This window comes from Panicum virgatum, chromosome 4K, assembly GCF_016808335.1.
Source record: "Panicum virgatum strain AP13 chromosome 4K, P.virgatum_v5, whole genome shotgun sequence".
NCBI lineage: Eukaryota > Viridiplantae > Streptophyta > Magnoliopsida > Poales > Poaceae > Panicum > Panicum virgatum.
In genome coordinates this window covers 29134561-29149849 of record NC_053139.1, presented here as the reverse complement: position 1 = coordinate 29149849, position 15289 = coordinate 29134561, and the positions used below count along the sequence as shown (strand labels likewise).

Genomic DNA, 15289 nt, shown 5'->3' with positions numbered 1-15289 from the left:
AGGGCTTCAAAATTGGTAAGGTTGACACTACTTTGTTCACTAAAGCAATTGGTAAGGATTTGTTTGTTTGTCAAATTTATGTTGATGATATTATCTTTTGTTTAACTAACCCATGATTTTGATAGGAATTTGGTGAAATGATGTCTAGGGAATTTGAGATGTCCATGATTGGTGAATTGAGTTTCTTTCTTGGACGTCAAATCAAGCAACTCAAGGAAGACACCTTTGTGTGTCAATCAAAATATGTAAAGGATATCTTGAAAAAAATTTGGTATGAGAGATGCAAAACCAATCATGACTCCTATGGACACCAATGGGCATCTCGACCTAGATGAGGGAGGTAACCCGGTTGACCAAAAGCTTTACCGTTCTATGATTGCTAGTTTGCTTTATTTGACCGCATCTAGGCCCGACATAATGTTTAGTGTTTGCATGTGTGCACGATTTCAAGCCGCACCTAGAAAATGTCATTTGACCGCCATCAAAAGGATCTTGAGGTACTTGAAATATACTCCTAATATTGGCTTATGGTATCCCAAGGGTGCTCATTTTGATTTGGTTGGATTCTCGGATTCGGATTATGCGGGGTGAAAGGTTGATAGGAAGAGCACTTCTGGTGGTTGTCAATTTCTTGGTAGGTATCTTGTTTCTTGGTCTTCAAAGAAACAAAATTCCGTGGCTCTTTCAACCGCCGAAGCAGAATATATTTCGGCCGGAAGTTGTTGTGCACAATTATTATGGATGAAGCAAACTCTTCTTGATTTTGGTGTGAAGTTTGATGAAATTTTATTATTGTGTGATAATGAAAGCACCGTGAAAATTGCAACTAATCCGGTGCAACATTCAAGGACCAAGCATATTGATATCCGTCATCATTTTCTTAGAGATCATGTGAACAAGGGTGATATCAAAATTGATGGTATTGACACGGATGATTAATTAGCCGATATATTTACCAAACCTTTAGATGAATCTTGGTTTTGCAAGTTGAGAAATGAGCTTAATATCATTGACTTCTCAAATGTGGTTTGAAAACTAGCATATGGTTCTTTCATGCATTCTTTGCTTCTATTTTCTGAATTTTCGGAGCATTTTTGAGCCATTTATGAGTTTTCATGGTTTAACTTTATTTATTTTGGATTTCTTGTTGAAACTTGCTCATATGAGACTTTGGATGGTGTTCATGCAAGTTTTGAGATTTTAGGAATTTTATATGAGCAATGATCCCAAATTGAAGTTGGAATTGAGAAAGTTGGCAAAATTTTGGGCTGTCTGAAATTTGGTACAGCGAACAGTCCGCGGGTAATTGGCGGACAGTTCGCCGTTCATGAGACTTGTTCACCAGACGCTCTGCAGAGTTGTTCTCAGCCGCAAAATTACACTGCGGACGGTCTGCCAAAGGAACGCGGACGGTCCGCTTATCATCGGTTCATCTGGCAAGTTTCGGATACACCGATGGTTTGCTACTGACCACTTCTACTCAGTGTTCCCGGCTCCAGTGCCACCTCCAGAGTTCTACCTGCACCAGCCGTTCTACCCACCTCCACCTCCTCCACCGCCGATGAATTGACCTTCTTGGCAATTGATGCTAAAGGGGGAGAAGGAGCTTTGGAGTGCTTGGATCTAGGGGGAGCTCATGGACTTCACATGGAAATCATTCGCTTTCGGCTTCCGCTTGTACTCGTGTTTATTTGTGTTGAACTATTGCATTACATGTTTATGATTTGTGTCTTGCATGAACTCGGTTTGTGATTTGTGGTTGAATTTGAACATTTGGTTTATAATGTGTGATGAACTATGTTGATTTGTGTTACTCGTATCTACTTATGTTCATCTTGTGGTTGTGAGTTTCTGCTAACTAAGCTAAAATTCATATCATATATATATATCTTGTATCTTGTATGCCTCGATTTCCACTTGTAGGAGAAACTCCGTCAAAATTTTCAAATTTCATATATATGTGCTATTGGTATTCATTCAAATTTATATGCACATATCAAGGGGGAGTTCTCTCTACTCATCGAACTTGGTGAATTTATTCATACCATATTCTGAAATTTTCAAAAAAAATAAGTAAATTCTTCCAAAGTTCAATTCCAAGTCCACCTTATGCCTAGTGTATAAAGTTGACTTAAACACTTTTATCACTCCAAAATTTAGTGTTGTCATCAATTACCAAAAAGGGGAGATTGAAAGCATCTAGGCCTCTAATTCGAGTTTTGGTAATTAATGACAACGATTTGTGGATTAACAATTTCATTCGAGATAATGAGCATAGGTTGATCCACGGATGAAAAGGGATTTGGTTGTGAACGTGTGAAGTTTGGAGATGATATGCAAAGCTCGGGCTCAAGGCAAAGGTATAAAATAGGGCTTTTGTATTTTACCGGTCACAAGATGTTTAGTGGATGAAAAGTGACCGGATTTGTTGGATAGATAGCCGTACTATCAAGAGGGGTTGTGTACTCGTGCTTAACGGGTCTTTACTGGCATTTTGCTCAAAATGCCTAGGTGCATGCATGAGGGCTAACGACGCTTTGACAAGATTTGAAAAAAAATAAGTTTGAGAGCTAACTGCACAAGCACGGACAGTCCGCACCCATACCAGAGAGCATATTTGGCACTGGTGGAAATTAGAAGTGACTGGTGGACAGTCCGGTCCAGGTGGGCGGACGTTCCGCCGCTCTAACTCAAATTGTACCAGAGAGGGTGTTTTCTCTAATTGAGGCAATGATCTGTGCGGCGGACGGTCCGCCCCTGGGGAGATGACGATCCGCCGGCTATTTGACAATTTGTACCAGAGACATTATTATCTCTGGTGGTTTTTAAGGATGAACGGCGGACGGTCCGCCCCTGGGGCGCGGACGGTCCGCCAGCTAATTTCAAAGTTGTACCAGAGACGATGTTCGTCTCTGGTGGTGTGGAACACATAACTGCGGACGGTCCGCCAGGGCTGTAACGGATAGTTCTGACACGCATTAAATGCACTCTGACTCACTGGTTTATAACGGCGGACGGTCCGGTTTTTGAAACACGGACGGTCCGCGACTTCGCAGAAAAGAGTATAACGGCTAGTTTTTTAGGGGATGTCTATGTATACCCAATGCCCGGCCATTGGGAGGCTCTCTTGGCCATTTGGACTGCATACTTGACACTATAGAGCTAAGGCATCCCTCTCTCACACACACTTGCTTAGAGATTGCATTCTTGAGAGTGTGAGGGCTTCCTAGTGCATTGCATCAAGAGTTTGAGCTTTGTGGCACTAGAGAAACTTCAAGCAAGCGTCATCGACTTGTTACACTTGGGAGTTGCCGCTCCCTAGACGGCTTGGAGAAGAGGATTTCGTGGAGCTCCTTCAAGGAGATTGTTGAGGAGCCCCGATTTCAGTTGTGAGAGGTCTTGTGCTCACTTCACCGGAGTGGTGAAGAGCAACTCTAGTAGAATCGAGGTGTGGAGCGGTTCCTTGATTCAAACCGGCTCAAGATCAAGAGGTTCTTGATAGAGGAGCGGTTGATTTTTGGAATCCACCTCAACGTGGATTAGGGGTGACCGGCAAGTCATCGACACCACAGGATATATTCGTGTGTCAAGCTTGGTTACCTCTCTTGCTCACTTTAATTCTTGTTTTTACTTTGAGCAATTTACTTTACTAGAGCTTGATTTGTATCTTGTCACCCTAGGTTGCAAACCCATCTAGAGATAGTAGTAGTATGACATAGGGCTTTTTTGTTACTAATTAAATTTCTCTAGTGTTATTGGTTTTAGATTTTAAACCGCCTATTCACCCCCTCTAGTTGGTGTTCTTGATCTTACAATCTGCACTTCATAAGGGATTAAATTACGCTTCCTTCATATGATGGTTGGCCAAACCATCACTTGAAGTGATGACTTATTGCGTCTTGCGCAAAATTTCTTTTCTATTGAGCTCTCAACATGCATGCACTAAATTTTTGTTCGTGATGTTCTGTAGTGTAAATTATTTGTTCGTCAGTTTTATATTCTGTTCGCAAATAAATGCATTTGTTTCGAGTAGTCAGTTCGAGCTTTATGAAAAACATTTTAAAAATATATTTTTTAAATATAATCAAGTGTGATCTTAATTTGAAGGAAAACATATTTGGTGTTACCATCCCTTTAGGTGTTACCATGTTATGAAATTTAATTACATAAAAATTTGTGCCTCAAAAAATTATCCAAAAATATGAATAGATAGATCTACCATCATGCAAAAGTTGAGGTTGAACAAAAATTTATGCAAGAAAAAACAAAAAAAAAGATAAACTTGCATTTGAATAATTGTGGGTTCAACTATTCATGCATGATCCACAACCCGCACTATTCATGTGCAAGTCTTTTTTTTCATTTTTGCATAAATTTTTGTTCAACCTCAAAATTTGCATGACGGTGGATTCTTACGTGCTCTATCTATTCATTTTTTTGTTAAATTTTTGAGGCACAAATTTTGTGTAATTAAATTTGGTAACACGGTAACACCTAAAAAAGGTAACACCGAATACATTCTCAATTTTGAAGATCTCGACACTGGAAATAAAATTATGCAATTAAAATTTAATTTAGATATTCTTTCTAAGATTTATCAACTTTTTTATTTTAAACTTGTTTGTATGTGGATGTCGTGTGCAAAACATCTTGTTTAGTTGGTGAAAATTGTTGGTTTTGATATTGTAGCACATTTCGTTGTTACTTGACAAATAATATCTAATTATGGATTAATTAGACTTAAAAGATTCATCTTATGCTAATCAGTTAGACTATATAATTAATTTTTTTCTCAACTTCATTTAATGTTTATACATGTGTCGGAATATTCACTGGAATTCATATACAAATACACCACTGCCCGGCGCTGAAAGCCTGAACCACTTCCGCGCTGCCACCCTGGCCCCACATGGCAGAGGCGTACCCTCTCTAGTCTCTAGTGGCAGGCTGTTTTTTTTTTTTTTTTTTGAGTAGTAGTGGCAGGCTGTTTGTGCCTGCATTGAAGGGCGAGTTCATTTCAGTCCCCAGAATCTTCCCCAAATCCTCCCCCCGAGATGGAGGCTCCCGGTGAGAAGGCGGCCCGAGGGCCGGTGCTGTCGGAGGCGGTCCTCGGCGAGGTCCTCTTCCGCCTCCCGCCGGACCAGCCGGCATGCCTCTTCCGCGCGGCGGCCGTCTGCCAGGCGTGGCGCGCCTTCCTCACCAGCCCCGACCTGCTCCGCATCTACCGCGGCTTCCACGCGGCGCCGCCAGTTCTGGGCTTCCTGCAGAACACCGGCCGCTCCGACGAGCCGTTTCCTCGCTTCGTAGCCACCGCCGCCCCGTCCCCGCCGCTCCACCACCGGCCGGAGTTCGAGTGCAAGTACGGGCTCGCGCTCGACTGCCGCCACGGTCGCGTGCTCCTCCACACGACATTTCCCCTCGGCCTCATCGTCTGGAGCCCCGTCGCCGGCAACCACCAGCTCCTGCCCGAGGAGCCTATCCAGCTCGACCCGCCTGATCCTCCCTACAGCGACTTCGCCGGGGCGGTGCTCTGCGCGGTGGACGGCTGCGACCACCTCGACTGCCCCCCTCAGGGGCCGTTCCGCGTGCTCTTCGCGGCCACCTCCTACGAGAACGTCGACGTGGTTTCCACATGGGCGATCCTCTACTCTTCGGAGACCGGAGCCTGGACCGAGCCGAGCACAGTCCACCCCGGCGCCGTCATGAACTCGCCCGGCGCGATGAGCATCATGGGCCCAAGTCTGCTCGCCGGCGACGCGCTCTACTTCACCCTGGACCTCCTCAACAACCGCACTGTTCTCAGGTACGATTTGGGCGGGGCTGCCCTGACGGTGATGGACCCTCCACCGTTGGTTAGGAGGGACACGTTCCTGGTGACCGGGGAGGGTGGAAGGCTGGGAGTTGCCGCCGTGGAGGGCTACAGCCTCCGCCTCTGGTCCTGGGAGGCTGCTGGGGGATGGGCGCTGCGCAGGGTCTTCGACCTGGAGATGTCGATACCCTTTACCATCGGAGCCCCCATCACTGAGCTCAAGGTGATCGGCTTTGCAGAGATGTCCGGTACCATCTTCGTCAGTGCAAATGGCATAATCTCCAGTGTCCAGTTGAGGTCTGGCTCTGGCAGAGTCAGCAAGTTCAGCAGGACCCCCAATTCCGACACTATCTTTCCCTTCGAGATCTTCTACACTCTAGGTACTAGCCTCATGCCCACCTATGTTTCAGACTTTCAGTGCTCTCTTAATAATGTTGTGCATATGCGACCGACCGTTCCTGGTGTTATTTGTGGAAAATAAGTTAGTGCTGTTCAGTTTAGCTGTTCATGGCAACTTGATTCCTCTTGTGATTGCTGACAAGTGACAAGAAATTTTGGTTTATGCCCATAATTTTGATTCCTCTTGTGTGTGTTTTCTGCAGGAACGCAGCAGGGGGCATAAGCAACACAAGTTTCCAGTGCAAGGTCTTCTACATCAAGCTGGAAGTACCTAGTGCTGCTGAATGCAGATAGTTTTCTTGGCCTTCTCTGCAAGATGGTGACTGCAATAGAATTGTAGTACTCTCTTTGTGCTTTAGGTACTTAGTTTGCAATCAGATTAGGAGAATGATATTGCTCCTCGTGATGACTTGATGATTTTTCCAGGAATCCATACTTACAAACTAAGTGTGCTCGTTCAAGATTTTTACTGTAGCTAATGTTCAATTCATGGTCAGTTTCTTTTATGGAATTTTGAACTCATGTGTGACGCTGCTTCTCTAGTTCTCTTTCCCTGAAGAAATCAAGAAAGTGTCTGTGTGGGTTTGTCTCAGTGCAAATATTTTAAACATGGTTTGCATAAGTAGCTTCAGAATTTAATTTAATCAATGCACATAGCAGGTGGATATGAAAATGTTTAAAGTTATGCTGGTATATTTTCAGTTTGTTTGTGCGGTATGAATGGAATGAGTTTTTTTTAATACAAATTAAATTTCTGACTAATAACTTGGTTACCTGTTTTAACTTTTAAGCACGAGAGCTACTTCTATTTAGAAATTTCTTTAATGTAGTTTGGTTAAGCTTGATTTCTATCAAACAACTTTGTGCAAGTGTGGCTGTTCACTGGTGGAGCTGCGGATAAGATGTTTCTGCTGTTTGGTTAGCATTAGCTGTAACTTGATGGTCCTTGTTGTTGGCAACAGAAAAAAAAAATGTTCGTTGAGAGCAAATGTTTGATTCATCAACCTGTTGATGTTACTTTCATAATTTGTCTATTTCTGTAACATTGGGAGCAGTCTCTACATGTGAGGGACCAAGTGCAGGTGCATCAGTCAAAAGGGAAAATGGTGAACAACTTGGGTTTTTGGTGGAACAACTCTTTAGCATTAATGAGGTTAGTGGTGGCCTAATTTGTTGACCTTTAGTGGTTCTGCTCAAGGTATCTCATCTCTTCAATTTCTTAGCTAGGTTGATCATGGTGTCAAGTTTGATGAACTTTTTTGTAAGTTGATAACCATATTCTACCCTACTCTGTGTGAACTCCAGAATTGTACATAGCATTGAAAGTCTAGAATGACTAATCAGATATAGGCATTTGAATTGAAATACCGTAACTTTATAAGCGTCATCTTACTCTTGGCCAGTTTAGTTGGGTTCAACGTATTGTGCCTTCAAATTGATTGGATAAGCAGACTAGCAGAGACTTGTTAATTTGTTATGATATCTCTTGTGGGTATTCTGGACTTCTGGTAAGTATTCAAACTAGTAGAGATTTTATATTTGTGAATCTTGAACCGCAATGCGTTTTAACAAGATCATCAAACAGTATTGATCTTGAGCCTGGGATCCCAGGAAAACTGCAAAGGAGCTCAGCCAACAAGTTCATCAGTTTCTTCTAAAACATTCGTCATCCTGAATCTTGATTTCAGCTATAACTAGTATGATTTTTAGATAATGGTTATCATCCTGAATCTTTATTTCAGATGTAAGTAGTATGACCTTAGATAATTATAAGTATTATGGGACAACTAGAGATCAAGCCATCTATACAGAATTTCAGATACTGAATCTTCTTGCTGCAGAATACGGTGTTCGACTGATTGTTGGGATGCTGTGGCAGTTGTTCAAGCTCTGCTCCGCTGTTGAAAGTCCAGACTCTGACGTTCATATGCTGGCCAAGGTAGTCGGTACCACAGCTCCTGGTTGTTACCAAAATCTCTGGACACTGGCCATTTGTTCCCGGGGTACACTGGACGACACAGTCAATGATGGGTTCAGGTTTAGCATTGCCAGTTATCCTATCTCAGAGCGTGAACCGCATTGTAGTTTTGCTGGAGATTCCTCAGTCCATTGCCCTGAACCTATTGAGTCAAGGGTGAATCCATTTCTTCAATGTGAATGCTCAGCATTGTAGTGAAGAGCGCGGCAAAGCTGTTACTTGCGGACATTGCACTGGGAAAATTGAAATGAACGATTTTGCTTGGTTTTTGTGCAAGAGGGTGATCCTGAGTTGCTACGTGTTAGCATCTTAATGTAAATAATCCATTTCCTTAACGGCTATGGTTGTATTGGAAAATAGATTATCTGTGCAATAGGAGTTTATGTTTTACAGCTCTAATCAAATGTCATTTTTGAACTAACCATCTTGTCCTAAACGTCACATTTAAGAACGGAGAGAGTAATAAGTCTTTGTTAATTACTTTTCCCACATGGCCACATACCACGGTCAAACAAGCTGCTCCTGCAGGTTGGAGTGCCGGAGGCTGTCCGTAATCTCTTCGTGCGAGGACTCTGCTTAAGCATCGAAGCAGGGAAAAAAGAAAGCCCGAAACAGAAAAGACACGTCCATCCTAGCATCTGATGCAGACCAAACACTGTACTTAGCACTGGGTTGCACCTGCGTTGAACGTACATCCTCCAGCCCTCGAAATCACTGGACTCTTTGGTTCCCTCCCATCCCTCAACATATACCAAGATGGCAAGATGTTTTTGTTTCAACCAAACTCTCTGCATCCTGACGAACTTAGCTTGTAATTTTGAAACGGGCCCTCTGCACTATGAGTTCAGGGGGGTTTTGGTCGAAATCCTGACGAACTTAGCTTGTACAGTGTTTTGGTCGTTCTCGCACAGGACAAATGTGATCTATGGCCATGCATTCCCTTTGTTTTTCTCGTCTACATTCCATGCAGACAAGGAAACAACTTTGTGAACCAGCACCTCCACCTACATTCATACAGATTTGAAGAGAATAATTTTGCTGAACTGCAGTCGTTACATCATGTTGAGATAGAGAGGACACAAATGCATATGACAGGGGACAGGAGAAGGCAGCTCCATCAAGGGACAACAACAGGCAAATTTCATGTTTTGAAGTGGAACTTGCTTCTGAAGACAAAAATGCCCAGTGCGTCTGTATCTAGAACGACATAATCGGAGCGTAACTGAATACATGCCAACAACAAGAACATAGCATAAATAGGTAAGATATTATAGAGTTTCAAACAGTTCCACACATGCACCGCAGGTGCTTTGCTCAATCCTAATATTGTACTCACAACATGAAACACATAGGTTCAGAAGATCATTCGTTACATCTCAGACCAACAGTTCTAATTTCACACTTGGGTGCTAGTATAGATTACAGTATTTCCCCCCTTTTTATTTATGAGACACAAGGTAGTTACAGCTACAACAAAAAACGGAAGTCCCCTATAATTATAAAACACAAATGCTATGTTATCAGCAGGCATGGCTCCCAGATACACAACAGAGCAAGACCAGAAGATTACTTCCAGTTGACATGAAGCAAAGCCAATTGGACTGGATAGTATTTTTCCACACTACAGCCAATTTCCCTCAGAGGTGCTTGCCTCCACATTGTAGCTTAATTGCTTTCCAAGATTCATACCAGTTGATAGCATAGCAACAATATTACCACCACGAACCCTCCCCTCTGGAGCAGACATTGGTGCGTGATGAAGAGTCTCTGAAGGATGCAGAACATTGTTGGGCCTTTCACTGATTTTAAAAGGGTTGAATGACTCACCATCCTCAGTTCTATAAACCGAACCACAATTAACCAAGTTGTTCACAACAGGTCCTGGTGAGCCCATAGCACCAAGTGTCTCCCCGCCACGGACTCGGCTATCTTCCACCAGAGCATTGTGAGCGACACACAGTCCATTCCTTCCCCTCGAAAATCGCTCGCAAGGAGCACTGCTGGTGCCAAGGTCAGATCCTGGTTGGCCCCATAAGCAACGCTTGCCTCCGCCATGAGACTTGCAAAAGTCAGTGCTCCCCTGTGCACTCTTACTGCAGCCGGCAAATTGGCATCTTTTGCCCCCACCATGACGAACACAGCAGTCTGTTCGTCCTCTAGCACTCTTGGTGCATCCTGGTACCACACAACGCTTTCCACCTCCATGGGCAACACAGAATTCAGTGCCACCATGGACACTCTTTGGGCAGCCTTCAGCTGCACAGCGCTTCCCCCCTCCGTGGCCCTTGCAGAAGAGTGTGCTGCCCTCAGCACCCTTGCTGCAATTTGGATGTGTGCATCTCTTACCACCTCCATGGGATTTACAGAAATTAGTACTGCCCTGAGCACCTTTTGTGCAACCTTCATGTTTGCAGCGCCTCCCACCTCCATGAGCAATGCAAAAGCCAGACTGTCCCTCCGCACTCTTTGTACAGTTTTCTTTTTGGCATCTCTTCCCCCCTCCATGCTTAATACAAAGACCAGATTTTCCTCTTGCTGCCTTTTTGCACCCTTCTCTGCTACATCGGCGGCCACCCCCATGAGCTATACAAAAATCAGTGCGACCCTCGGCACTCTTTGTGCATCCAAGATGCTCACAGCGCCTACCCCCTCCATGAGCTTTACAGAAGATGGTTTTCCCCTCCGCCCCTCTCTTGCAACCCTCTCTCTGGCACCTTCTGCCACCACCATGTGCAATGCAGCGCCTAGATGAACCGCGGGCACCTTTAGAGCATCCTGGTTGTGAACAAACTTTTGTGCTACTACAGCGCTGTTGTGGGATGATAACTCCAGAAGAACAGGCTACTGGAATTTTTGGCAGTTGCATTGCTGGTGGCATTGGTAAAGGACCATGAGATTGATTAGAGCCAACAGGTAACAGGTAAGGATGTAGCATACCACAAGATTTCCAGCGACTTGATGTTGAACCTTCATCAACAGTTGACACTGAGGCCATATTGCATGATTGCAGCAATACTGTGTGATCTTGGGAGGCCACATTAACGTCCACATCAGTAACAATAGATTCAGCAGGGCCGACGGTCAAAGATAACTTAAGATCCATAGAAGGCTGCTTCTCAGAAGTCTTAGCATTACAAGCATTCGTGCCCAATTTGGAAGTGCCTTCACTACAGAGACTAAACTGAAAATTTAGGTCCAAGTCAATAGATGATCCATCATCCTTATCCTTTGCAGTAGAAGACAGGGTGCAGCATGTGCCCATGCTCTGCTTGCTAAAGTCAGAGGAGCTTGAAGAGTTACCTAAGCCAAGGGACAAGTCAACATACTTACGCTTGATCCCTCTTGATACAAAATCCGTGCTATCTTGGGAAAGCACATCAAGTTGTGTAGGACAAGCTCTTCGTTCCATGACTATTGGTCTATGAGTGGTTCAGTTTCCAAGGCTGTTTGAACTCAAAGATTTTGCAGTATATCCTGAATGTTCAAACATATGATCAATTGCTCCTGGTGGCTGAGAATACCATCAAATCCTACTGATCTTTATGGGAAAGTACAGTCAGCGACTCAGCGTCACTTCTAGGTTACAAAATGCAATGAAATACAATGTGTTAGAAGTCTATGCTTGTTAGCAGTCCCTTTGTCACCTTGCATCCTCCACTAACAAACCCAAAAGTATCAGGACGGTCCATTGGTTAGCACCCTTTAAGAGAGTCTATTTATTTATCAAATCCAGAACTAACAATCAGAAGCAACTGACTCTGCTTCCACTGGACAAGATTTTGCAGGTCTGCAACTCTGCATGGATGGAAAAAAGACATGGTAATGTAAATATCCATGAATTTCAAAATCAGTACTGTACAAACAAAAAAATAACAAACACACAACAGGAAAAATGAGAAATGTATATAGGGGTTGAAACAATGAGCATTCAAAATCTGTTAATGATTTAGTTGTATTCTACAATATTCGTCAGTATAGTTAGTGTTCAGTTAATAGAAAATCACATGTTCATCATGTTTTTGCAAAACACAGGTGAGTTCGTGTAAGTTATTTTATCTCATAAAAAAATTCATTGAAATAAACACCAAATGCAAATATAAAACTTTATGTTTCTTTGTTTCCTGCTTAGAAATTGATTACATGCACATTAAAAATGATAGTTGAATCTGAAAAAGGGTACTAACCCGATGCCATTCTTGATCTCAGAAAGAGATGCAATTAGTTTTGAAACAAAGGTCCATGTAGCTTTCAAGGAAAAAATAAAGTTGACAATAAAATGCTATGTGATTGTGTCATCATCAGGCATAACAATTTCATGAGAAACAGGAGCTAGGTTCACAATTTGAGCATATTCAATAAATCCATACTCCTGTTATCTATTAGCAGGATGGATAAATGTATAGAGTTGACTCCATGCGATAGATAAAAAGGCTTGTGATAATTACCAGTGAGTGGAAAACAGCAATAGCCTTTCTATACTGCAAGAAATTGCAGTGCTGTTGACATAAAAAATCAGCAAGATCACTCTGCAAACTGAACAAAGAAAACATGAGTTAGAAAGTAAAAATTATATGCCATCCTTTAACTCTAACAAAATTTATGCTACCAACAAGACACCCATCAAAATAAACTAAACTAATTTGACGCACCAAATGATATGGATGGACATCAATAAGAAAGCAAGAATATACAAGAATCACCGACGAAGCAAGAAGGCCGCTCAAGTTTGATCAATAGACGACTAGAATATTTGTATGCATAGCACTCCAATCACGGTGAAAGTAGCAGTGCTACACTCTAAAAGGGTATCACAGGCTCACAGCCAGCCACTTCACAGCTTAAGAGCGTGATATAAACATCATAAGAATATCCAATGTGCATGTCACATCAACAGGCATAATGGAGTTTTTTTTCTCAAGACTGAACATCTAGCAGCATTTCAACTGAATCAACAGCACTTAGTCTTCAAGATGCTTCTTTACATCTAACAACAGAGCATGGAATCGAATAAGCACTAGATGAGGGAAAAGGACACCTTCTTTCATATGGCACACTCACTTCAGTAAACAAATCAAAGCATCAGAAGCAGTAGCTTTGCACCATAGATAAATATCGCAGTCAGCCACTTTACGTCTTACAAAGTATAATATCAGCATCCCAAGAATGTTCTGAATTTATGTCAGCGCCAACAGCCAAAATACAACTTCATATAAACTCTTAAGAGTAAACAATACCATATATTATGTTGAATCACATATGTGGTCTTAAAGTAGCATCTTCTTATTGCTTTCAAAAGAAAAGAGAATCATCTTTGTTATACGAGTGGAGCCTATTAAGCACTAGAAGGGGTAAAAAAGGACTTCTTGCACAACAAATTCAACTTAGAACAAATCAAAACCATCTAATGTTAGTAGCACTGCACTCTGATATGTTTCAGAGTCAGCCACTTTGCATCTTAGGAGGAATATATGTCAATATGACAAGAATATTCTGTTCTGTACTCAGATCAGCACCAACACATGAAATGGAAATTTGACTGAAGATTAAAGAAAATCAACTCTCAACTGAAGCAGAAGCACACGTGCATACTCCATTAATCTCAATTCTTCAGGAAACACCGTTAGCACTGTAACTACTAGAGGGGCAAAAACGGAAAGATCTTTCCAGTAGCACACTCGATACATGGAAGAAATCAAAATCATCTAAAGTAGCAGCACTGATCTCTACGTAGGTACCACAGTCAGCCACTATACAGCTTTTAGAAGGCATGACAGGAATATTCTTCTTTTGGGTCAGCGACAACAGGCACCACAGAATATTTCCTGAAGCTAGAATAATATCAAAGCTATAACAGTAGTAACTTACTGCATCAGTAGTAGTTAGTGAAATCTACGAATGGAATCTACTAAGCACTACAAAAGCATGAACATAGCATATCTCGCAAATTTTATAGGAGGCCGAGAACAAAACATATTGGCTATCTGACCATACTGATGCCCAAAACTTAGATGCAGACGAGTACAGGATTTGCTGCAAGGCAAAGAAAGAACGAACCCAGGTAATGATGCAGCTTCCCACGAGACGGCAAGCGTGGTGACGATCGGAACAAACACAGAAGCTGACTGGAAAACCCGAAATCACGCAGGCTAGACAGAACAGAATCAACCCGAGCTCCTCCTAACACCTAGAGGATACGGATCCGTAGTGATTCCAGCTTACGCGAGATGCTATGCTAGTACCCAGGAGCAGCGCGGCAAGAGGCCGCCGCCCGCGATTCTTGGCGCATTTAAGTAAGCACCCCGCAGGGGCTGCGCGGGGCCAAGGAGTCCCGGACAAGGCAGGGTCCGGGCGGGGGCGGCAAGCAGCCAGGGGAAGGGACAAACAAAGCAGCCACGCGTGGGGCGTCGGGACAGGCGGGAGGAGGAGACCGACCTCGGAGGCACGGGAGATGGGACGCGCGCGGGGGCGGGCGCACCGAGGCGGCGGCGTCGGCGGTAGCGGAGGGGCGCGAGAGCGTCTCGGGGATGGAGGGGGAAAGCGAGCGGGGCGAGGAGTCGGAGGTGGAGGACAGAGACAAGTGGAGAGGAGGGAGGAGGCGAGTCGAGTGGCGACTAGAGCTGGGACTTGGGCCGTGCCGTGCCGGCCCGGCCCGGCCCTCTCGTGCCTCGTGCGGGTCTACACTTCCAGGCCCGTTCGGCACATCGTGCCGTGCCGTGCTGGCACGACAAGTCTTTTACCAAACCCAAGCACGGCCCATGGCACGCCGGCACGCCTTCGTGCCATGCCGGCCCAAGCATGGCCCTCTAATTACGTACTTGTTTAATCATCATTACAAAAAGAGATGATCACGACTAACCTACCACGCTTATATATTTCTACTACTACCATAATGAGAAAAAAATGTTCAAACTAATATAAGAAAAGTAAGTAAACTTTATAAAGAACGAGAAGAGACAAAATTGGGGAAAACATATGCTTTATTAATTTTATTTTGCATTAGTACACTGCCTCGTTAAAAACCTTACACCCCATGACAGGGCTCCCCAGTAAGGAAAAGAGTACAGTGTACTGTTACTGTAACATAACCACTACTCCTCATCCTC

The 15289-nt window shown here is 43.5% G+C and overlaps 2 protein-coding genes across 5 annotated transcripts; one reads left to right on the top strand and one right to left on the bottom strand.

Annotated features, from left to right (window-relative positions):
* Positions 1-5000: 5000 nt before the first annotated feature.
* On the top strand, positions 5001-8455 carry LOC120704722. Of its 3 annotated transcripts, none has more exons than XR_005687654.1 (3): positions 5001-6189; positions 6412-7361; positions 8050-8455. XR_005687654.1 is itself a non-coding variant. In XM_039989204.1 (2 exons), the coding sequence occupies exons 1-2, from the start codon at positions 5055-5057 to the stop codon at positions 6429-6431; spliced, it is 1155 nt and encodes a 384-aa protein (XP_039845138.1). In that variant the 5' UTR covers positions 5001-5054; the 3' UTR covers positions 6432-8455. The 3 variants fall into 3 exon arrangements, 1 of the variants encoding a protein (XP_039845138.1); XR_005687653.1 differs by having other exon boundaries at positions 6412-7406; XM_039989204.1 differs by having other exon boundaries at positions 6412-8455.
* A 964-nt stretch (positions 8456-9419) lies between these two features.
* Positions 9420-14800, bottom strand: LOC120704720. 2 transcript variants are annotated; one of them, XM_039989202.1, is made up of 3 exons: positions 14619-14800; positions 12632-12719; positions 9420-11981 (listed from the first exon to the last, which is right to left on the bottom strand). In XM_039989202.1, the coding sequence occupies exon 3, from the start codon at positions 11593-11595 to the stop codon at positions 9808-9810; it is 1788 nt and encodes a 595-aa protein (XP_039845136.1). In that variant the 5' UTR covers positions 11596-11981; positions 12632-12719; positions 14619-14800; the 3' UTR covers positions 9420-9807. The 2 variants fall into 2 exon arrangements, with proteins under 2 accessions (XP_039845136.1, XP_039845137.1); XM_039989203.1 differs by lacking the exon at positions 14619-14800 and adding an exon at positions 14241-14609.
* Between the last annotated feature and the right edge of the window lie 489 nt (positions 14801-15289).